The 24,996-nt window shown below is 46.7% G+C and overlaps 1 protein-coding gene across 1 annotated transcript; it reads right to left on the reverse strand.

Moving 5' to 3' along the window:
- Positions 1 to 861: 861 nt before the first annotated feature.
- Positions 862 to 17,072, reverse strand: LOC125940872 (protein FAM135A-like). Its single transcript, XM_049657502.1, has 7 exons — positions 17,007 to 17,072; positions 14,457 to 14,613; positions 13,330 to 13,379; positions 5,453 to 5,685; positions 4,723 to 4,907; positions 2,433 to 2,670; positions 862 to 919 (listed from the first exon to the last, which is right to left on the reverse strand). The coding sequence occupies exons 2-7, from the start codon at positions 14,551 to 14,553 to the stop codon at positions 862 to 864; spliced, it is 861 nt and encodes a 286-aa protein (XP_049513459.1). The 5' UTR covers positions 14,554 to 14,613; positions 17,007 to 17,072.
- Between the last annotated feature and the right edge of the window lie 7,924 nt (positions 17,073 to 24,996).

Genomic DNA, 24,996 nt, shown 5'->3' on the forward strand with positions numbered 1-24,996 from the left:
TAATTTAGTTAGTAAGAGAATGTTTGCTAGTTTATACGGTCGATAAAGCTACTAGCCTTACTTCTACTAATCTGCTATCGCAATCGAAGCTTTCGGGCGAAACTGCAACTTCTTTTTCTTCACGTGTGCTTTTTCATAGTTCTTTTACTGCTCGCCGCGATTGGTGGCGCCGCGGCAGCCATAGACTTTCGCGGTAATGTGACGAACGCCGAGGACGACTCGTCGTGGTCACAGCATTGCTTTTAAGGCTCGATAGCATAGGGCAATTTTGTTTTTACCTACGTCGGCCACACGAGTGTAGCTAGTGTAGGAAGACGAAATTTTTTTTTATTTGGTGCAGAGAAAGTGTAGCTCCATCCACCTACATGAAGCCATTTCTTATAGCAGTAGTGTAGCGTGAAAACAACACTTTCTACACTGCAGTTTCGATTAGTGTAGGTAGCAGACGAAAAACAAGCGGACCTGCGTTGCAAATGCGTGACGCCATTTTGTCTGCGACTGTCAGCGCTGATATGGCAACGATAGTGAAAGTTCGCTGCTGCAGGGACGGGTAGCTAAGTGCTGGCGTGACCGTGTGTCGCAGACGGTCACAGATGACAAAATTATCTGATACATGGATGGTGCAGGCTGTTTCAGACTCCGCGCTGTGTGATATGCATAGAGAAGTTGTCTTGGTACGCTGCGCATTCGCAGTGTATTTGGCTGCAATTTGTGTATATTTGTTGCTGAACTCGTACATTGACTTTTAGTTTCAGGCAAGGGCGGCAAATACGCAGCTAGTAAGTGCGAAGTCCGGCGCTTTTCGCCTTCTCATGCAGAAGACGACGCGCAGTCTGCTCTGATTGGCTACATCCCAGTGAGTCAAGTGCAGCACACGACGTGATAGTCTTTGTACGAGACTACAGTCGGCTGCACGAGCCTGCACGAAATGCAGGTAAAAAGGCAATTGCCCTAGTGACAGCACCGACTTGTATATTTGTGTTTCTGATAAGTGATGCGAACAGTGGCAGCGAATTGCGGAAGCGGATGATCACACGCAGTGTATCTTGGGTAACTCTGAATCCGGTTTAGCACTTCCGCTCTCACGCTATGCTCCGGCGGATTAGGTTGTCTTCCAATCGCGGATTAGCAGGCGTTGCTCAACGACTTAAAGAGGTCCTCGCTCGCAAAGTCGGTCAGCTTCTCCGAATCCGCCATTGGAATTCACCATAAAGGACCCATGGACTGAACTTAGCAAGCGTCAAGAATATTTACTGAGCCGCAACGTCGCGAATACGAAAGAAAAAGCAGGAAAAAAAACGAAAAAGTAGTTCGAAATTTCTGACGTCGCACTGACGTACCGGCGATGAGATTTCGACACGAAATTTTTAAAAAAGTTAAATTTTGGTCTTCGTATGACAGTTTGACGTGATTGAAAGCACCGCAAGAAATTACGCACCAACTAGCCCAGCAAAGCATCTTATGGTCATATTTTGATTCAATAACGAGCCTTTTACGACGAAATTAACGAAAGTATTGTTTTTAAAGAAGACTTTATCATTCCTAACTGAGTTAGTGTTTCTCTATATATTTGGTGACAAAATAAGAATTCAGCGCAAGCTTCACCCACAACATCGCAGCGCACCTGCCCTCCGTGCCTTCGCTTTCCGAAACATAGTGCCCGACACTGAGGTGAAGCCAACGCTCCCCCCCCCCCCCCCCCTTCATCTCTCAAAGGAGAGTCACGCCATTTCGAGCCCGCTCACAGCTTAAATGCTATTGCTCTGCTATGCAAATGCTCGGCTAATCAGAAAATGAACGACACTTGATTATAACAAAAACGTTACCTTTGGCTAAGCACTGGTGCCATGATCTCCCATAAGAGTTGACAAGGCGTCCACCTGTCACCCTCAAACCAGTGACACAAACATACATCTGTACAATATAATTAGCGGCCTGAAACTTGCAGCAAGAAATAAAAAGCGCTTTACGTCACCATAATGAGCGAACGTGATTGGCTGACGCATTTTTACAAATTCTCTTTTGACTTGGATGATGTCACATATGTCGCTGCATTCTAAGATTGTCGCCGAGTATAGTGTCCCCTTTCAAGCAATAAAGTGAAATGAAAATTGTGCAGAAACGATCGACGACGATTGTGAATATTAGCGAATAGCCAGAACAAACGAATGCTTTCCTTGCCGAGTCCGACCATCGACCATCACAGATCTCCGACCACCAACCTACCACGAAAAAAACGGCCGAAAGAGCCAAGGAAAGCTGTTCGCTTTAAAGTTAAACTAATCACCTCTCGCAGAACAGCTTGCCACTCTTGATGGGCGTCTTGCCGAGTCCGACCATCGACCATCACAGATCTCCGACCGCCGACCAACCAAGATAAACGGTCGAAAGTGCCAAGGGAAGCTGTTGGCTTTAAACATGGAACTAATCACCTCTCGCACACCAGCTTGTCACTCTCGATGGGCGTCTTCCTGACCGGCGCTGACACCCCGGTGCTCGTAGATGCAGCGTCCCCTACGGCCGATTCGGCAAACAGCATCGGCGTGTAGTATCGAAGGGGAGGCTCGATGTCGCCTGTCCTGCGCGGAGTGTGGGCAACAGCGGCCCTAACGCCGGTGCCCTGGCCGACGCTGGACTGGCCGCCCACGTGCATTTCAGACACGCACCCTTCTGCGAGTGAAAGGGAACAGGGACCGGGTCCCACGCTACTGAAAAAGGCAGGCGAGCTAACCCGGGCACAAGAAGGAAGGGCGATGATGATCTATTAGCATTCTCTCTGAAATAGAGCGGTGACAAATTGTAACCTAGCCTGCTTGATTTAACCAGGCGTACTACATATGTTTGTCATTCTAGTATTTTTGTATATATCTGCTTAATCTTTGCTTTCTTTCTTCCTCAAAACTTCTCTATCTACCTTCTACCGCTACCTATGGCTGTAACGTCTGGTCTTTTCAATCTCTTCTATGCCTTTTTTTTTTTCGAGGATACCCTAAGGTCTCTCGCTTATTTCGACTACTGACCGGTTAATGCTTTTATCCGCTTTAAATCCCAACGCTTCTGGAGGCTGGAGACTCCTTACGGGTCTTGCTGGGTGAATATATTCGCATTCTATTAGGATGTGCAGAGTTGTCTCCAGATTTTCGCTGCAGCGAACACATGCCTCATCTTATTGCAAATATTTGCCCCAGTATGTTTTTGTCCTTAGGCAACCAGCTCGAGCCTCAAATAGCAAGGCACTTCCCTTTGTGTAATCGTACATATTTTTCTTTCAAATTTTTTTCTTCCCATTCTTGTAGATCTCCATGGTTTTTATGCTTCTATTATTTGCATCCAATTCGCTGTCTCTGTTTCTCTCACCTTCTCTATGATGACTCCTGGTTGTCCATTTACATTTTCAATTACCCTGTGCCTGGTTGCAAACTTTCTTGGCCACTTCCTTCATTCTGTGTCCACGATTTTCAGGTACAGATACTTGTGCACTTTAGCCACCAATTAATTTTTATCTATGTTCACGAGTCTTTCTTCAAAACTAATTTTCCTATGCGCTCCTCTGACTTCAAAAGAGGCCAAACACTCATTTGAAAAGGAACACACGAACGCCACCTATTAACAGCAAGGTCACACATTGGCTGAAAGAAGGAAGACACAAAACTCATCTGCGCATGCTCGAGGGAAGGCAGCACCAATCCGTCAATAATGGACACGTGGAGGCACCCGCGAAAGATAACTGTATGAGAATGACGATTCTTCTTTGTGTACGATAATCGAGGCTCGACTCGCGCACACGCTACCGCTTTTTAATAGAGAGGTTTAGCTTGTCCTGTAATCGGGTAAAACGCAGACGGTCTGGGCGTTGGGGCGGAGGCGTAAACGTGAGCGGCCTATATGGTGCTGCCACCTGGTGGCGCAGAGTTGAAACAGACAAAAACAGCTAATATTGCAGTAACCAAGTGTATTCTACTTCGCTGCTGGCGTAAATTTTCGGCAGTGGCGTAATTGTGTTGCTGCCGAAAATTTACGCCAGCAGCGAAGTAGAATACACTTGGTCACTGCAATATTAGCTGTTTTCGTCTGTTTTATCTCTGCGCCACCAGGTGGTAGCACCATGCCGGCCGCTCACGTTTGCGCCTCCGCCCCAACGCCCCAACGCCCAGACCGCCTGCGTTTTCCCGATTACCAGACAAGCTAAACCTTTCTAATGATACTGGACGGAACTATATAGTCAGCTAATTTTGAACTACACCTTTTTTTTAGTTCCATGGTTTCCTAAATAACGATAGGATTGTGAGGCAGGCCGTAGAGGGTGACTTGGGATTAATTTTGGCCACCTAGTTTTGTTTAACGTGTCCGTAATGAATGATCCCGCGCTCTCGGCCTTAGCAGCACAACGCCACCACGACGGGTGAACTATACTTGCAATCGCAACGGTCAACGGTCAACGACCCTATATGCTGTTCATGCACGCACGTATGAATGATTGGTTTTTTACAGCTCTGCTTATAACCTGGCTTATACTACAAGCATGTGTGTATATCAGACTGAACTGATAACTAAGTCACATAAGCTAACGATCCAAATAGTTTTGTAAATATGTAACCTGTTTTGGCAATAAACTCCCATTTTATTGATCGATACATTTATTTACGTACATGTTGACTGGCAAGGCTGAATAGTGCTATTTAATATCACAAAAGTAGGGGTACCGTTCCGGCGATTCCTCACCGTAATGCTGCACGAGTCCGCAGAGCGGGCAGAGATCGCAGAAGCGGTCGTACTGTTCTTCGAAGACGACCACGGGTCGCCTGGGACATTCGTCAACCTCGGGGCAGAACACCTCAAGTGGAGGCACCATGGTCGGGAACTGGAACTCGCGAATTGCCTCGGCCAATGGACTATACGACCCAGTCCTGGAAGCCAAAGAAGAAACGTGCTATTCAACGAAGATGTCGACCCTTGGATTTAGTGGGACACACCGGTAAGCGGCCACTGGCTGATCCGAGGACGAAGGCGTGCCTTGTTGTATATATGTTGGCTGGCTTCCACCTTGGCCAGTGCTTGCTACCCCTCGTAAGTACACCTTGTAAATAGTTTACCTACTGTGCTTCCACGTAACGTTTATTTGGTGGAGGTATTACGTGGAAGCACGGTAGGAACACTGTGTTGTTGGCCCAACACTGGCCAACATGGAAGCCGGGCCACATCCAGCAAGACACGTCGTCGTCCTCGGATCAGCCAGTGGCCGCTTATGAGTGCGTCCCACTAAATCCAAAGGTCGACATCACCTTCGTCGAATAGCACTTAGCCTCCAGGAAGGAGCATACCGCATTGTTTTGCGTCACTTCCAACGAATGGATGCCGTCGCGCGTACAATGATATCGCAGTAAAGCGCTGACTTCAATAAAGGGCATTCGAAATTTCAGTAAGTCTCTCTATATAGAATATGAACACTCACAGGCAGCCCTGCGAGGAGAGGACGCAGGCACAGCGGTCCTTCTCGCAGCTGAAGTACAGCTCCTGGAAGTACTCGGCCTTCTTGCGGTAGTACTCGGCGCACAGGAAGCGCTTGGCCCTGGACCGGCCCACGACGAGACGCAGGAACGCCTCCCAGAGGAGCGCGTTCAGGCAGCACAGCGTAGCCACCGTCTCCCTCGCGAACTCCACGAACGCCCGCTCGCCGCTTACAACCTGCGCGATTGATTGATTGATTCATTCATTCATTCATTCATTGATCACTGCTGCGGAACAGCAGCTGGTGAAGAGAACGATGTGACCAAACTAAGCTACAGGTGCCCACCGCTTATACCATCATCATCATCATCATCATCATCATCAGCCTATACCATACACCATACCATAACATACCATACCATGACATTTTCTTCTATCCGCAATACACGCATAGTGCCTCGCGCGACTGGCCGCTCGAGGCACTTTGCATGTATTCGCAGGCTTCTTTCACGGTCGGAAAAACGCATTTATGTAGCACGTATTGAGCAACTCAAAGCTGTATCGGGAGTTCCTCATGTTGCTCTACAATTTTCTAATTGACACTTTTCATCTAATTATAATATTTGAGAAGCTGATTATTTATAAAGACGAATTATGTAAGTAGGCGGAATGCAAGAAATTATCTGAGTATTTACAAGCGACGGCAAACAATATTACCTTGGTTCTGTCCAGCTACGTGGCATTTGCATGTTTTTAAATCTTGGTACATGATAGTTGGGACACCCTGTATACGCACAGGGCGGGGAAGTCCTATCGAAAAAAGACATACGCCCTATAACTCCCATATCTAGTAATCCCGTATATGATTCCTGACATGCGGCTTTCTATTTGGAAATCCATAATGTTCGTTTAAGTGTATAAATATTGTATTGGTGAACGTGCAACAATATATAGAAGTTTTCAGAGCACGTGTCTTCTGTATACGAACGGAGCGAATACGGACTTAAATTGACACTAATGACAAACATTTAAATCAGTTTAAACTGATAAAGCATTCTCTCAAAACACTACTCTTGTTAATTTCAATGTAATATAGCTTGATTATAGGCAGAGAAAATATAGGGTATTGGTTTTAATAATAAATTTTGATTTTAATTTCGCGCCGAAATCCTGTATAGTCGGTATATACGTAAGTGTGACGTCAGTCATTTCCAAAGCATTTTCTCTTATTTCGACCGTTGTGATCTAGTTGTCCAAACTTGCTAATTTCAGTCTTTACTTCGTTTATAATACAACGTATAGTACATTTTATTGTGATAGCAATTATATGGACACTCCAAAGCGGATTTCTGCCGTCGGCGTCGCCGTCGCCGTGAGGTTCCGTATGACGTAAACGGCGATGATGATGATGATGATGATGATGATGATGATGATGATGATGATGATGATAAGTGGTTCTTGAGGGAAAGGGAAAGGTTGGCGCTATCTTCTGCAGCCCTTGAGGGAGCACGGCTCAGCGCCAAATGAAATCATTGCCCCGCTCCGGACGCTGTATGTGCGAGTGAAAGGGCGCGAGGGACGCGCGCTTTCACGGGGAGCGAACGCACGTCGGAAAGCCAACGCGCGTTCTGCGCCGTGTTCCCTGAAGGGCTGCAGAATTAAGCGTCTCTTTCCTCCTTTACAATCACCATATATAGAGAGCAAACGCGCCTTCTTCTATCGAGCGAAAGGCCAGGGGTGGGGGGCGGGAGGGAGGGAGGGGAGGCGACGTTTAGCTGCGGCACCAAATGCGTATTTATATAAACATGTTGCGAGGCGAAAAGGTGGGTAAGATTTCCGACGCTGCTCGACGAGCGTCCCATTCTGATCTCGTCGAAAACCTCCGAGCCGCCCCCAGAGGCACCGGCAACAGACACCAACGCCGCGCGCGTTCAGTGCGAACGTATGGCGAGCTAACCCGGGCACAAGAAGGAAGGGCGATGATGATCTATTAGACACTCCAACACCGACAGCGTCGACAACACTTCTGTGCGTTGCTGCTGCATGTCCAAGTTTATACAGCTGATAAAACCACTATCCTTACTCCGTATAGCTTTCTACTAATTTGCTATCGCAATTGATGCTTCACCTTTCGGGCGAAACTGCGATATTTTTTTGGCAGCAACAACAACATTAAAAAAATGACAGCAGATCCACGAGGTGAATGATGATGAGTGGGCGAAGCTCCGGAGGGAATTATCGGATCTCCCGCTTAAGGGGACGCTAGCACAAACGCGTTAGAAACGTGCAGTACTCTCTAGTAAGGGGGAGCGGCCACAGCGTCTTACGCAGCCATTTACACATGCCGGAACGTGCACCGCGTTTGCCGACGCCATCACATGACTGCTGAGAGAGTATACCCCCCGTATTCATAAACGCTCCTCGACTTGAACTTGACTTGCCACCGCTTTGGGCAGCGCGTTCGAAACGCGTTGAAGGTAAGGCGGAGAGGCCACAGCGTCTTACACCAGCTTCTTGCACGGGCCGTAACGCGCTAGCACAAACGCGTTAGAAACGCGGCCTTTCGTTAATGTTGGGTATTTATAGCCATCGTGGTGCGTTTGTCCATGTCCGCTTCGTGGCGTAGTTCAATAAAGAAAAAAAAAGCTTCGTGGCGTAGTGGGCTAACGCCGCGCGCTCGGAAGCGAGGGGTCCCTGGTTCGATTCCGCGCTACGGACACAACTTCGGAATTTTTTAACACGAAAGTGTTTTATGCCGGGGTCCACCAAGACTTCACTGACGTATTTCCGTCACGGAAATACGTCAGCTTACAATGTACACGAACATAATACAAAGAAAGAAACCAGAAGAAAAAGTTCCACAAACATGCAAAATTTGGAAATCGAACCCACGACCTCTCGGTCCGCGACGATAGATCGCCGAGCGTTTAACCCATTGCGCCACAAACGCATTTGCAGAGAGCTACACAGACGCGCCTTATATATCTAACACTCCTCCGTGTACCCGCGCTCTTGCTCGGGGCGGTGCCGCCGCCTACGAGCAGAAAAGAGAAGTACTGCATTATGACACTAACGCGCACCGACAGTGAACGCTTCGGTGGTCTCAGCACTACGACGCCTCGATGCCAGCATTCGAAGGGACGCTGGCATCAAGAAGCACTACCAACGCCACCTAGGTGGCGTTCACCGTACTCAGCACAGCGGAGCGTGGCCTCCGCAATTAGCTCTGAAAATGTTTCTGAAGTTCATCGCGGAGGCTGCAATTACGACGCGCTGTACGCGCTGATTTGACTCGGTGACGATTCAGTTACGTGCTTTGTCTTGCGCGTTGTATTAGTGTGTCAGTTACGTGCTTCGTCTTTCGCGTTGTGCTAGCGTGTGCAGCGTAGTGCAGCTTCCATATGCACGACGGTTGCTCATGGTCATCGACGTTGGTAGTCGTGATGGAGGAGACGTGCCACCAGGCATCAGCGTGGGTGCATCAACGCCTAAGGGCGCTTTAGCCACAAAACACCAATAGACATTATATATCAATGTGCAATAAACATTACACTACTTCTGTGAAGACACGTTTCACTTTCGTGTTCTATACCGATTCCTATATAAGAGGGATCAACCACATTTTTTTCTCATTTTTCTCAGACTGGTTACACACTACTACTACTACTACGACGGGGACGGAACGGGTGCCGCTATAAGGAGCTTCGCCCCTAAAAAAGATCCCTAGGTCCTGCAGGAGGCGCCGTCAAAATCCATGATGACAAGGCGCGCTAATGCGGGAACTGCACGGCACCTGTGCCGTGCAGTGTCGCCACTTCTCCAGTATACGCGGTATTTTTTTCCTTTTAAAGACGATAGTCTTTCTTGGGGAACTTAAACGCTGAAAATTTGGTCTGTCTGTCTGTCTGTCTGTCTGTCTTTCTGTTTGTCTGTCTGTCAACCGATACAGCCACCCGGCCAAAGTTGGACCACTTGCTTACCGCCCACACTACTCAAACTGGTACGGCTGTTCATACTTGTGAACTTTATCGATCAAAAAGTAAATATTACGCATATTTGAGGCGCAACATCACTAGGTAAGTATTAGGAGGTGTGTTCCTTTAATAGAAAATACATAGATACGTAACTCTAAAGACCCTAGTTTCTTAAGCTGCGCTGAAAATGCCATGCTATGCGTGCCGACGAACGACGTCTGCCACGAATGGAGGGAACCTTCTGCACAAGCTCGTGTTTCCCCGACTGCGCGCCGACGAGCGCCCTCTGCCATGGAGGAAGGACACCCTCTGCACAAGCTCATGTTTCCCGATGTATTGCCAGATGGCGTCCATGTCTCACGCAGCGCCTCCTCAATTTTATCAATGCCAGCCAGATGCGGCCGATTCAACATAAAGGAAGCGCTGTCTGAGGCAGGGCAAAACATAAATGGCCGCTTGATGAAATACAACCCACTCTACAAGACATGACCAGACAACGCAGCGCACAGCCATTGACCCTTCCACGCAATAAAATACATTCATGTCTCACAAATGGTTCTTCTTTGCAAAATGTCATGCTATACAGTATACCACACGCGACCGAAACATTGCTGACATATCGTGGAGGTACGAACACATGGCATGCCAGCAGTGATAATGCGGTAAAATGAAAGCTGTTCAAACAAACCTCCATTGCATTTATCATGCCAGGACGGAAATGGTACGGGAACAGCATCACGGCTGGCCGCGGATCAGACCAGCACTCATGTAGTACGGCCGGCAGAAGATTATCGTCTTTCGACGACATTTGCAGCGAAGCACGCAGATACGCGGCCATTTTTTCTTTCGGTTTTTTTTTTCTTTTTTTGTACAGCGAAGCTGTGTATGGCTAGGGTTCTATGCATTTTTCGCGTCCGGCAACAGATCTGCGTGTGCAAAAACTCAGCTCCCGAATTTGATGCACAATCGCTTCATTCTAAGCAAAACCTTATACGTCTCATCACTTGGATATGCATCTCGAGTAATTAGTTATCAATAGGACTCTCTGGCAGATAAGAAACGTTTCTCAAAGATTTACGGCTGTGCGGCCCGCTTCGGCCATGTCTACGTTCACACCGCCGTCTCTTTTTGTCGTTCCAAGCTCATGTGTGCCTAGTTTTCTTCCGCTCTTCGGGGGTGGCGGCACCGTCGTGCGTTGTCAGCAAGACCCAAGCTGCCGTTCTTCATTTTCAATTTCACTACTCTCGTCGTAGTGGGGAGGCCCCGTATAGTGCGCACTCCCGAGGAGCATCGCGCCTATACGAATAGCGACGGCGAGAACAGATGCAAGAATGCAATCGGCGGTGGCGGGCTGGTAAACACCGATGAAAACCGTTCCCGAGAGGCCAGCTGCAAGCGGCTTGCCAAGCAAGACGACGCAAGTCGTGTGCTAAATAACTTCGCTGGTCATCCACCTGCACAGAGTAGAAAGCTCGATTTTTAACAGCGAAGCTGCTTAAGCCAGCCGTAATTTATGGTGCGTAGCCGTGGTAGCCATCGCAACCCGGAAGTGGCGGAGGAGGAGACCACGCGGTCTCCTCCTCGCCAGCTCCCTGCCTTCCCGACCCCTGCCTCTCTTCTCTTCGCGGCGCGCTGATCTCAGGAGGAAAAAAAGTTACACCATGTTCCCGTAGGGGAACCCTGAGTAGTATGTGAAGCAGCCATAGGGTCGACTCAAGGTAGTTTTATCAGCTGTATAAACTTGGACATGCAGCAGCACCAGCAACGCGCAGAACTGTTGTCGACGCCGTCGGTGTTTTGCCCGCGTTCGCACCGAACGCGCGCGGCGTTGGTGACTGTTGCCGGTGCCTCTGGGGCGCCTACCGTCGCGCGTCTAACCTAAGCTGCTTCGCATTATCGAGCGCGGAGCCGCAGGTTTTGCCATTCGTTGCGCAATCCGGAGAGTAGAGGAGCGTCGGAGAGGAGAGGAGGAATGAGAGAATGGGGATGAGAGAAGGAGAGGAGGGGGAGGAGGGAGGAGAGGAGATGAGACAAGGAGAGGAGAGAAGGATGCGCATGCGCAGTAGGGGTGCGCGGGCGCTGCACGGCGGAGAGAGGGAGGGAGGGAGTGACATAGCCCCGACTAGGGTGCCTACATGCAACGCCGTTTTAGCCCCGACCATAAGCTGCTTCGCATCTAAAAGGCGAAAGCTTGCACCAACTAGGCCGCGCAAAGCTCAAGACACAGCGAAGCTGGCCGATTAATATCGAGCGTCTAGCCTCCAATGCGTTCGGCGTCGCCAAGCAGCAGCGTTCTTGGCACTGTGTCAACCTTGGTTAGCCTGCCTGCGTTTGTGGCATGCCAGAAACGTTGTCGCTCGTATACGCGCCGAGGCGTCCAACGCTAGTCACACGAAATGTCGCCAACGCGTTCGGCGTCGGCAAGCGACAGCGTTCTTGGCACTGTACCAAACTTGGTTAGCATGCCTGCGCTTGTGGCATGCCAGGAGCGCTGTCGCTCGTAGGCGCCCACGCGTCCCGCGCTAGTCACGCGAAATGTCGCGTAAGGGAAGGTACCTCCGAAAATGATCGCTCGAGAATACCTTTCTACATGCGTAGTTAAGTTAAACCAAGTTAAGACCTAGCAGCAACCAAGTTTATACCTAGCAGTAGCAGCCAGTAAGCTTCGCTGTGCGTAAGCTTTGCGCAACCGAGTGCAAACTCACCTGATTTTTTTCTGGCTTATCATGGCTACGGTAAGAGTTTCTTTGCTGGTATCGTATAAAGGTAATCTACTAACACATGCAGCAGCCCAAATGTCTACGGCCCCATCAAAGCATCGGGAACGAAGACGCTTGCGTAGCAGTCACCGTTTCCTCGTTTCAGTATTACCAAACAGTAGCCCATTCAGGACATTTCGCAACCTTGTGCAAATAAAAGTAACATATGCCCCCCCCCCCCCCCCTCCTTGATTTTCTTTGATTGTTTGCACTCGTCCGCCACCTGACGGTTATGTTTTCGGGTATTGTTGCTTGCGCGGCAACGCATTTGCCGAAATTGCGTTCCAATACTACCAACTATACCACTGATTTGCTAGCTGGAACACAAAAAAAAAAGAAAAAAAGAAATAGGTTGGTACGCGAAGCGAAGGTCATTTTGCGCACGCGAGGCACATTTAGCTTAAACATGATGCGTACCTAATATATTGGCCTTTTTCTTAATGCACGCACGTAATATAGTAATGTAGTTAAAATAATGCGCGTGGAATGAATAACGCTTCTGGGGTTCTCAAGGCTTAAGAAATGGGGCAATAATGAAATTTAGTGGATTGGAAAAGAGCACCACATTAATAATTCAGACATATGCACCCTGCCTGGTTGATTTTGCATGTTTAACCATTTCTCCCGGTATCTTTTTTTTTTCTTCACATACATACGGCACATATACTCTCTATTTACTAGCGAATGCCTGAATACCTGTTCGGCGAATACCTGTTCGGTTCTTTTGGTTATTTCAACCGTTAGCACCCCAAAAGTTTCATATATACAAAAAAAATAAAAGAAACCCCTACGTTAAATACTGGAACCAGCTCCCAGTAACTTGAGTAATTACCACAAAATCGACTTAAACAAGTGTGTCCTGATTTACTGTACTTGTTGTGCTCTTTCGTCTGTATTTCTTTTGCCTTGTGGACCACACCTTTACGTTTGTTTACATTGCTCTTTTGTAATACGGCTACCAACTGCGTCGTACTGATGCGTACATATCTGTATCCTTGCTCTGGGCTGCTTTGTAAGTCTCGACCTAAAAGGTCACAATCAAATCAGCTTACGTGGGGAGTCATCAAGAACATTATATCTTACATTAACATATTCAGTCAAATAGTCAGAACGTATGCACAGTTTAGTGCATTCCGGTTACGCTTTACCTGAGATGTAGCCTGTATCTTCAAAAACGTGTCCTTTGGGCAAATCTTCTCTGCAAAAGCAACAACAAAAAAGAGAATATACAGCTTAGTATTTGCCGTTTTACACGCAGGGAAAGAAGCGATAAAATTCGAAAAAAAAATTAAGATGGCGTCATATCTGAAACAATCGTTTGCGGTATGCTTGTTATGATAGTTATTTACTTGAGCTTTCTTTTTGTTTTTGCTTTTGGTTCGTTTTTTGCTGCACGCGAAGGTTCAATAAAATCGCCCTTACAATCTCCTTACCTACACTATGCACGTGCCATCGCCGACACGTCAAGACGTCAAGCCTAATATGAAATTTTTATTTCGGTTTCAGTTTTCCTATCGTGAGCGTTGCTTATAAATAAAACTATTGAAAATGAAATGTGCTTTAAGAGGTCCTATGATTCAGGAACCGTGCATAATACTACGTCCCCTTCAAGGAATTTTTTTTTAATACAAGAAGGAGCATTTGAGCAGCAAGCAATACCTTTCTGCTCACATTAAACAACCCCCCCCCCCCCGCGTCCCCCCAACAAAACAAGCTAACTAAATCACGTATGAATAAGAAAGTGATTAAGTTGAAATTTTTCACCGAGGACGAGATAGCACGTGGTTATGAACGTGGTCACGGAAGCTCTAGCTCGGGGCCAACTTCGATTTCCATATTCAAGTACATGTCAAACACATAAATGCTCTCACACGACAACTGCTGAACTGATTTGAATGAGATGGGTGCACTTGAGAGATACTTTTAAGTACTAACTACTGTAGTCCGGGAGCAGAATTTTGGATTAGAACCTCTAATATATATATAAATCCCGAACACGGTACTCAAAAAAAGTGAAGCACAAAGTTTACAAATCCATAACTCTGCACCAAAAACCCATATGACAGTTTCGTAAACTACATCCGATAGAGCATCTAAAGCGGACAAGCGTGACCTATAGATTTGTAGCTTACAAAAAAAATGTTATGACGTCTACGAGGGTTTCGCACAGCAATGAGGCGACGAAATTTCACGCAAACTAGCACCCTCTCCCTCCTCCTTCGCGAGAATTGCTGGTTCTCGGTAAACTAGACGCAGTGCAAACAAATGCCCTTACTGAAGAAATCTGTGTCGTCCCATGGGTGCAGGATTTCGAACGCACCGAGCGCCGCATCGTGGATATTTCCAAGAGCGGTAAGTATGACGTAGCACATTTCCCTGTGCACAAGCCTAGCAGAGGACAATCGCTGCTTCTCGTTGGCTTTCTTATCCTCCTAAAAGAAAAAAAAAGAATTTTATAATGAGGCGTTTATACATATAAGAAAGGCGAGTAAGTGGCGGATGACATCGAAGAAAGGCAAGGTCTTGGACGCATAAGTGTGCCACGTGGTTTGTTGCTTATACCACGCTACCTTCGGTATCGCCAAACACATTTAGACTGCGCTATCTCTGGGATCGGCCCACAATTTTTGTTGAATAAACCCACACTTCTGGTTCCGATTTCAGGCGCACGCAGTTTGAACGAGCGTATCTAAGTTTAATTCTGGGCCTTTTTTTCGCTAATTACGCATCATTAGTGCTCCGTGCATAGTTCTACGCTAACTTAGTGCGTCTTTTTCGTTCCAAGCTTCATTACACCTTTCTTCCTGTCATACGTGCACTAGAAGGGCTCAATCATCTAATTTACTAGACGGAGGTTTTCAGACCCCCGGGTCCCACGAATGCCAAATCGACCTGAAGTCTCCAAAAAAGGTCTTGTCTTTTAAAGACAAGGCCTTCTAATTCGTCGTCGGTTCTACTCCGGCGGCGACTGCGTATGGTGCGGCCGCGCGGGCCCTATCTTGAAAGCTATCTGCGATGTGGACAGAGAGCTCCGAGTGCTGATGGCTTCTTGTGCGCTGTGTTCTCGCCGCTTAGTTCGCATTGAAGTGAGTTGAAAATCAATGACCGATGCTTCTGTAAAGTTGAAAATGCGCGCGCAGAAGTCGGGCACTCTATCCCGCTGTGTCCTAATCATATTAAACCGGGTACTGAATTACATATGAGGCTTATGAATCTGTTACGATTCACAAAGTGCTGCTGTCTCATTTAAAACGTGCGTAAAGGCCTTGGTCAATCTTTGAAATGGTTTTAGTTGCAACCCCCCCCCCCCCCCCACACAAACTTTATGATTTTATTTTCGGGTGCTGAAATAAATTGACTTCACGTGTGCACGCAGCATGGTGTACAGTGCTTTCGGAAGCACTGCTCTGAGCGTTATGCGCACGTAAATATAGTTCTCCTTATTTATAATATAGTTCCTCCTTAATATAGTTTCTTAATATACTTCCTCCTTAATATAGTTATCCTTATAAAATACTCCCTAGTTCCCTAAGACTTGCCACGTGCGCATGAACGTTCTCCAAGCGACCACATCTCTCGGCTTTGTGAATTACGAGAGGAAGTTGTATACAGTATGAGACGCCCGTTATAATATGTCTATTAGTTTCAATTGTCCTTGATTTTCGCCGTCGTCGAGCTTGATAAACAACGTCCACTGTGAACAATAATTGCGACCGCCATCCAGATGTGAAATAAACATCACTCGGTGGTTTCCACAGTTAGTGACATCCTGCGAAGGTTCGCAGACCGTGGTGTTGACTTTCACTCTTAAGAAATCAGTTGGGCAAGCTTAAGTTGGGTCTCTGGAGCTCCTAAGTTTAAATACGTAGGAAAAGAGAATTCCTGTTCTCCGCATTCACTGCTGCGATGCTTATAACATTTGTTTCATTTCAAAGCAAATGTCAGAATCTACCGGCTACGTGGAGCAGATTTTTTTCTTTTTAGGCTTACAATTGTTTATCAAGGAAAATCTCGAAAATGACAAACCTAGAAGAAAGAAAACCTGAAAAGTCAAGTTTAGGACTGTGTTAGCAATGAGGAACGCCATCACATTTCTGAAAACCACACTTGTTGAGAAATCCAAAGCGGTCAGAATGAATGTACTCAGCGCCACCCTGACATATGCCACTAATTTCTCAGTAGGACTGTTGCAAGACCCTCGTAAACGCTGCAACTATTTCCCATGTAAGTCATAAGTTCATGCTCCCCATGTGCCCGTTTTAGGTACTCTAACAAATGCAGTTTAAAAAACTGCGATTGCTGCCTTTTCTATTCTTATTACTATTTCGGGTGGAGGGGGAGGGGAGGGGGGAGGCAGTGTTACGGATTTATAAGGTTTGTGCATCAATTTTATTTAAGCTAACCGAATTTCGTAAATTTTCGTATAAATTACGAGGCCTTCACTCACAACTTATCATTCTCTTTTCACTGCGACAAATTTCACTCACATCGGTTCTGCGGTTGTCTAGAGAGAACATTGCGTTTCGCATGCAGATATTTTAAAAATATATACATGTGATATTACATGTAATACTACATATAAGATCAATGAGGATATTTAAAAAAAATTGTCTATTAAAGACAAATCCTCGGAATCGTCTTTTATAGACAGAATTCGAGTCGGTCCCGGTGTAAAACTTCCCCTCAACAGCTTTAGTCGTTCACGACAGCTTGACAACGTGACGTGGTTATATACGTGCCTCGCCACAGACTGTAATACACAAGACTGCAGATGTGCTATTAGGCGTGCATACCATGTGACATAAAAAAGGGGGGGTTCACCTACCAAGTGCGAGAATAGGATGTCCTCGAACTTACACGACGTCTTGCACAGCGCCGCCAGCCTGTGTGAAAGCGGAGAGTCGAACAATGCAACAACTGCAGCTGCTAACAGTGGCCAATTCTACCTGGCCCACGTTTACCCAGAAGGGAATACAGATCATTGCGTGGTTAACAAGCAGGAGGGCTGACTGCTGAGTTAGTTGTTCTTACACTAAAATTATGGTAGTTTAGCGCAAATTAATCCACGGACACAAAAAAACAAAGTGGGCAAGCACGAGCACTCTTTATCAAAGAGAAGGACTCACGCCAAGCTGGGAACCTGGAGATCAAGAATTGTTGCATAAAGTCACGGTTCATATCCATTTATTTCGTGTTCCTTGTGCGTGTGTTTATGTCATGCAGTTCTATTTAATGCCTATAATTCCAGTTGGGTTATATTTCAAGTTTCTGCTGTAAACAATGTATTAGTCGTTGTATTTCGAGCGCTAGTGCTGTACTTGTCATGCATGAGTTTGTGTCACCCCCCCATTGCATGAGGTCTCTTAGGGGTATTGTAAATAATTAACTAATAAGAGAATGCCTGCATTTGTGCTATCTAAGCTTCGATAAGCTTGCATTAGTCTGAATACGAATTCATGCAAGCCGCTCTTCGATACGCGCGAGCCTTGTGTCGCGGTGTGTCTTCCTTCGTGATGCGATGATTCGACGGCGCGCATGCGCAAGAAAACTTTACAAATATCGGTGGTTGGCATGTGAATAAACAGTTGCTGGAAGCTCCCGTACTTGTCCACTTTGTTTTTGTTTTTTTGTGTCCATGTATTATTTTGCGCTAAATTACCATAATTATAATACAAGCAGAGAACCCGGAGAGATTTCGGTATGGTCTGTAGTCACATATGCGTCTAAATATTGCGGACAAGAAAGGCCAGGGCGAGCAGCTGCAGTGAGCCAAAACAGCATCCCGCCAATTTTCAACACATTTTACTTGCAGGCAATCACAATTTTATAAATCACTTTTCCCAAGAGCTACACCAAAAATTATACTTTCTGTGTTGAGGCGCAAAAAACTCAAGAAAAGAAAGACTTTCCCGTGCGTTGAGCCAACTTGAAAATGTTCGTTGTTGTTGTTGTTGGAAGTTTCTTGGCGCCATCGGCTCATTGTTGCAGGGGTACGCGCGAAACTGTCCATAGACAAAATTATTCCCAGCCCGTGTGTATCGTCGCACATGTGCGACAGCAAAATGCAGGGCATGCGAAGGTTCGTTCAATGCATCCAGAGGTCGACTGTTGATTTCCTCTGCAGCGATCATTCGTTTGTCGTTCATTTCAATATGCTTGTAAGGAAACAAAACCGCGCCTCATGCCGTTAAAAGCGTGCAAACGTTTTTTGACTATTGTGCAATCTAATGTGCTGCTCCCTGCCCTATCTCAAGGAGGTATCTTAAGTTATCCATCGAGGAGCGATGCTTTCGGCGAATCGATCAAAATGTACTTGCAGAATGCAAAATCCATTCAGGAATTAGCAAAATGTGGAGTCACGAGTTCTACTCAGTTTTGTCCAGCCTCGGTTTCTTCTCAAGTGTACTTTACCACGGTTGATCGAGTCAGATTCATTCTAACCAATCATCATCAGCCTGTATTTATGTCCACTGCAGCACGAAGGCCTCTCCCTGCGATATCCAATTATCCCTGTCTTGCGCAAGCTGATGTCAACTTGTGCCTGCAAATTTCCTAACTTCATCACCCCATCTGGTTTTCTGCCGTCCTCGACTGCACTTCCCTTCCCTTGGCAGCCATTCTGTAACTCTAATGGTCCACCGGTTATCTACCCTTCGCATTGCATGGCCTGCCCAGCTTCATTTCTTTCTCTTAATACCAGCTAGAATATCGGCTATCCCTCTTTGCTCTCTGATCCACACCACTCTCTTCCTGTCTCTTAAGGTTAGGCCGAACATTTTTCGTTCCATCGCTTTTTGTGCGGTCCTTAACTTGTTCTCGAGCTTCTTTGTTAACCTCCAAGTTTCTGCCCCATATGTTAGTACCTGTATAATGCAATGATTCTACACTTTTCTTTTCAACGACAGTGGTAAGCTCCCAGTCAGGATTTGGCAATGCCTGCCGTATGCACTCCAACCCAATTTTATTCTTCTGTAAAGTTCATTCTCGTGATCAATGTCCCCTGTGCGTAATTTACCTAGATAAACGTGCTCCTTTACAGACTCTAGAGGCTGACTGGCGATCCTGAATTCTTGTTCCCTTGCCATGCTATTGGACATTATGTTTGTCTTCGGCATATTAATCTTCAACCTCACCCTTACACTTTCTCGTTTAAGATCCTCAATAATTTGTTGTAATTCATCCCGATTTCACGTATATATAGCGCTAAACATTGAGAATGTTAGGGCCTAAGAAAACGAATACAGACAGACGTTCCTGGTGTCGAAGTGTGAGCCGAGCAGTTAAGATATTATACAGTGGTCAAGTCAAGCGAAAAAGCAGTATCATTTTAGTTCGCAACTTTCACAGAACAGGTTCGTAAAGCTAATTAGAACATAACCATTGTTTGGAGAAGAAATAACCAACATGAGATTTCGCTTCTTCAGCTCCGTCTTGCTATTTTTTTCCCACGCCTATAATTGTAAATCCCAAGACTCGCGAAGCCTGGAATATTATGTGTTTGTTTTCTTATTGGCAGTATTTTTTCATAGTGCGCATCAGTGTCATTGTGCTCAGGCGAAACGTGTGGACATGAGACACCTGACTAGGCCCTTATCACATCGAACCACTTGTAGCGTCAAAGCGTAAGCCACAAATTATTGACATATACACATAGACAAAAAAAAAACACTTTTGATATACAATGTATTTTTATATGTTGCTAAAATATATGAAGTTAAAGACTGATAACACGAACCGTCCCATTAAATGAAAGAGTGCATACACTCGGGCAAACTGTTAGCATGGAAATACATTGTATATACATGGTAGATACGGACAAAGCTTAACGAATAGACAGGTTTAGCAACAGTTCCGAAAGAACTTCGACTGCTTCCTCGCTAAAAAGAGTGAGTGAAGGTGACTTTTAGGTTAGGTAGAGTATGTACAGCATATTTCTCTGTAGCCGAGCTCCTAATGACCGGCGTTTACTATAACCTAATGCTTTTTTCCGCGTGGCGGTATGGGCAGTGAAAGCGCGTGCGCAGGTGCGTTTCCTCACGGCTGGTCCGGGAACACGCACCTGGGCGTCGGCGGGCAAATGTACACCAGCGCTGCGAACACGGTGATGTTGAGGAGAGTGATCGGACTGAAGCACATCATCAGAGGCACATGGAGGCACAGGGCGTTGGTGGGGTCAAAGTTCAGAACGAGCGTCCTCTTGCTGATGCACTGGAACTTCTCGTAATAGTTTCCCCTGCGACAAAAAAGCGTTGATTGATTGTTTGTTCGATTGATTGATTGATTGATTGATTGATTGATTGATTGATTGATTGATTGATTGATTGATTGATCAACTGAATATTGTGAACCCACCGCTGTGGCGCAGGGGCTATGGCCTTCATGGTTCTGAGCCCGAGGGAGGGGGGTTCGATTCGCCGCCACGGCGCCCGCATTTTGATGGGGGCAAAATGCGAAGACGCTCGTTTAGTCCTATTCAAGTGCGCGCTTAACATCCACAGGTGGTCGAAATTAGTCCACAACCCTGCACTAAAGGGCGTCCCTCATAGCCTCGGTGTTGCTTTGGGACGTTAAACACCGTCGATCAACCAACCAATCGATCAATCGATTATTACTTTGCGAATGCAGCGCCATGCCAAAGAGCTCAGGTCGAATGCGTAATACCAGGTTCAACAGCATGCGCTCTAAACGAAGACTGTCGCGCAGGGACTGCACAGTTGACTTCAATGCAGGTTTAGCTCCAATATGCAGCTCGACTTCAATGTTGATCGACATTCACTGTACCGAGGGTTTACCAAGAATTGCAGTTCTTTTTCACGTAGTCCGTGCAAGCCATTATTAGCAGTCGCTCAAGAACGATAATAGCAACAGCTCCAGCCCGTCACTGCTGATTTCAGTTTATTTCTAATCATATTCTAAACGTGCCGCCTAGCTAGAGACGCTTGACTATAGTGGTGCAGGCGACATACTTTCGCATATCACAGGGACGCATTACATCATAAAAACAAACTAAGATGGATTACTAAATTAGCCTTCTGCAACAGTAAAGCGGCGCCTCATACTATAGGATAAGCCTTGTTAATTAAGCCAGAAAACGCACGAAAACGAAAGACGAGCGACGACACCGCATTGAAGCTCCCGCACGAAGCCACCGTGACGTCACAGACTTTGACAGCGTCTACTCAGGTTTAGATTAGTGTTCATCGGTGAAGGAGAACTACATAGCATTCTCACGGAACCAAGGTAACAATGCAGCTAGTTTCGGGCACGTTCCGTATACCAAACTGGCCTATAATTACTAAATACCTTGAAATCTGTGAAATGTTTCAGTGCCGAGGCTTTGAAGTGAAATTCAAATCAAGAGAATTAGGCCTAAATATTTTCAAGTAATGCATAAACCATAAAGTTCCTATAATCAATTCTGTAGAAGATGTTTCCCATAGAGGCCGTGCATTGAAATTGGTAACCGCAAGGGCACCGCCATGTCACTATACGCTGTGCAGGCGCGCAGGCACCAACGACATGCAAGATACATCGAAGAGGCGCGCAATCAAACGCGATCCCGAGCCTTTCTGGGTATGGTGGCGCCATCTAGTTCAGCGACCTGCAAACGCACCAATTCGCGCACCGTAATAGTTACATTAAAAATTGATAATATCTATCGGACCTTTCTAAAAAATATACCGAATGAACTTTACACATTGCACACAAGTACATGCTACGTGTAAGCGCTTGTTCCTGCATCATATTTTGATATTTCAGCATTTAAAAAACGAGGGGTAGCAACATGGCGGTGCCTTAGCGGTTGCCACTTTTCTTCCCCCAGCTTTCCCTGTAGAGTTAGTATACGAACTCTATCTCATAAACCCTCTCCCACTAATTAGCAACATGACGGTGCCTTAGCGGTTGCCACTTTTCTTCCCCCAGCTTTCCCTGTAGAGTTAGTATACGAACTCTATCTCATAAACCCTCTCCCGCTAATTAGCAGCATGGCGGTGCCTTAGCGGTTGCCACTTTTCTTCCCGCAGCTTTCCCTGTAGAGTTAGTATACGAACTCTATCTCATAAACCCTCTCCCGATAATTAGCAACACGGCGGTGCCTTAGCGGTTGCCACTTTTCTTCCCGCAGCTTTCCCTGTAGAGTTAGTATACGAACTCTATCTCATAAACCCTCTCCCGCTAATTAGCAACATGGCGGTGCCTTAGCGGTTGCCACGTTTCTTCCCGCAGCTTTCCCTGTAGAGTTAGTATACGAACTCTATCTCATAAACACTCTCCCGCTAATTAGCAGCATGGCGGTGCCTTAGCGGTTGCCACTTTTCTTCCCGCAGCTTTCCCTGTAGAGTTAGTATACGAACTCTATCTCATAAACCCTCTCCCGCTAATTAGCAGCATGGCGGTGCCTTAGCGGTTGCCACTTTTCTTCCCGCAGCTTTCCCTGTAGAGTTAGTATACGAACTCTATCTCATAAACCCTCTCCCGCTAATTAGCAGCATGGCGGTGCCTTAGCGGTTGCCACTTTTCTTCCCGCAGCTTTCCCTGTAGAGTTAGTATACGAACTCTATCTTATAAACCCTCTCCCGATAATTAGCAGCATGGCGGTGCCTTAGCGGTTGCCACTTTTCTTCCCACAGCTTTCCCTGTGGAGTTAGTATACGAACTCTATCTCATAAACCCTCTCCCGCTAATTAGCAACATGGCGGTGCCTTAGCGGTTGCCACGTTTCTTCCCCCAGCTTTCCCTGTAGAGTTAGTATACGAACTCTATCTCATAAACCCTCTCCCGCTAATTAGCAGCATGGCGGTGCCTTAGCGGTTGCCACTTTTCTTCCCGCAGCTTTCCCTGTAGAGTTAGTATACGAACTCTATCTCATAAACCCTCTCCCGCTAATTAGCAGCATGGCGGTGCCTTAGCGGTTGCCACTTTTCTTCCCCCAGCTTTCCCTGTAGAGTTAGTATACGAACTCTATCTCATAAACCCTCTCCCGATAATTAGCAACACGGCGGTGCCTTAGCGGTTGCCACTTTTCTTCCCGCAGCTTTCCCTGTAGAGTTAGTATACGAACTCTATCTCATAAACCCTCTCCCGATAATTAGCAACACGGCGGTGCCTTAGCGGTTGCCACTTTTCTTCCCACAGCTTTCCCTGTAGAGTTAGTATACGAACTCTATCTCATAAACCCTCTCCCGCTAATTAGCAGCATGGCGGTGCCTTAGCGGTTGCCACTTTTCTTCCCACAGCTTTCCCTGTAGAGTTAGTATACGAACTCTATCTCATAAACCCTCTCCCGATAATTAGCAACACGGCGGTGCCTTAGCGGTTGCCACTTTTCTTCCCACAGCTTTCCCTGTAGAGTTAGTATACGAACTCTATCTCATAAACCCTCTCCCGATAATTAGCAGCATGGCGGTGCCTTAGCGGTTGCCACTTTTCTTCCCCCAGCTTTCCCTGTAGAGTTAGTATACGAACTCTATCTCATAAACCCTCTCCCGCTAATTAGCAGCATGGCGGTGCCTTAGCGGTTGCCACTTTTCTTCCCGCAGCTTTCCCTGTAGAGTTAGTATACGAACTCTATCTCATAAACCCTCTCCCGCTAATTAGCAACACGGCGGTGCCTTAGCGGTTGCCACTTTTCTTCCCACAGCTTTCCCTGTAGAGTTAGTATACGAACTCTATCTCATAAACCCTCTCCCGCTAATTAGCAACATGGCGGTGCCTTAGCGGTTGCCACGTTTCTTCCCCCAGCTTTCCCTGTAGAGTTAGTATACGAACTCTATCTCATAAACCCTCTCCCGCTAATTAGCAGCATGGCGGTGCCTTAGCGGTTGCCACTTTTCTTCCCGCAGCTTTCCCTGTAGAGTTAGTATACGAACTCTATCTCATAAACCCTCTCCCGCTAATTAGCAACACGGCGGTGCCTTAGCGGTTGCCACTTTTCTTCCCACAGCTTTCCCTGTAGAGTTAGTATACGAACTCTATCTCATAAACCCTCTCCCGCTAATTAGCAACATGGCGGTGCCTTAGCGGTTGCCACGTTTCTTCCCCCAGCTTTCCCTGTAGAGTTAGTATACGAACTCTATCTCATAAACCCTCTCCCGCTAATTAGCAGCATGGCGGTGCCTTAGCGGTTGCCACTTTTCTTCCCGCAGCTTTCCCTGTAGAGTTAGTATACGAACTCTATCTCATAAACCCTCTCCCGCTAATTAGCAGCATGGCGGTGCCTTAGCGGTTGCCACTTTTCTTCCCGCAGCTTTCCCTGTAGAGTTAGTATACGAACTCTATCTCATAAACCCTCTCCCGATAATTAGCAACACGGCGGTGCCTTAGCGGTTGCCACTTTTCTTCCCACAGCTTTCCCTGTAGAGTTAGTATACGAACTCTATCTCATAAACCCTCTCCCGCTAATTAGCAGCATGGCGGTGCCTTAGCGGTTGCCACTTTTCTTCCCACAGCTTTCCCTGTAGAGTTAGTATACGAACTCTATCTCATAAACCCTCTCCCGATAATTAGCAACACGGCGGTGCCTTAGCGGTTGCCACTTTTCTTCCCACAGCTTTCCCTGTAGAGTTAGTATACGAACTCTATCTCATAAACCCTCTCCCGATAATTAGCAGCATGGCGGTGCCTTAGCGGTTGCCACTTTTCTTCCCCCAGCTTTCCCTGTAGAGTTAGTATACGAACTCTATCTCATAAACCCTCTCCCGCTAATTAGCAGCATGGCGGTGCCTTAGCGGTTGCCACTTTTCTTCCCGCAGCTTTCCCTGTAGAGTTAGTATACGAACTCTATCTCATAAACCCTCTCCCGCTAATTAGCAACA

This window comes from Dermacentor silvarum, chromosome 10, assembly GCF_013339745.2.
Source record: "Dermacentor silvarum isolate Dsil-2018 chromosome 10, BIME_Dsil_1.4, whole genome shotgun sequence".
NCBI classification, from domain to species: Eukaryota; Metazoa; Arthropoda; class Arachnida; order Ixodida; family Ixodidae; genus Dermacentor; species Dermacentor silvarum.

Excerpts from the sequence above, each read along its gene's own strand:
- LOC125940872 (XM_049657502.1), bottom strand. The coding sequence starts at position 14,553 with ATGTGCTACGTCATACTTACCGCTCTTGGAAATATCCACGATGCGGCG. Across the intron at positions 13,380-14,456 it reads GGACGACACAGATTTCTTCA|AGAAGATTTGCCCAAAGGAC; the intron begins GTAAGGGCATTT and ends TTGCTTTTGCAG. Across the intron at positions 2,671-4,722 it reads CGGACTCGTGCAGCATTACG|AAGGGTGCGTGTCTGAAATG; the intron begins GTGAGGAATCGC and ends TTTCACTCGCAG.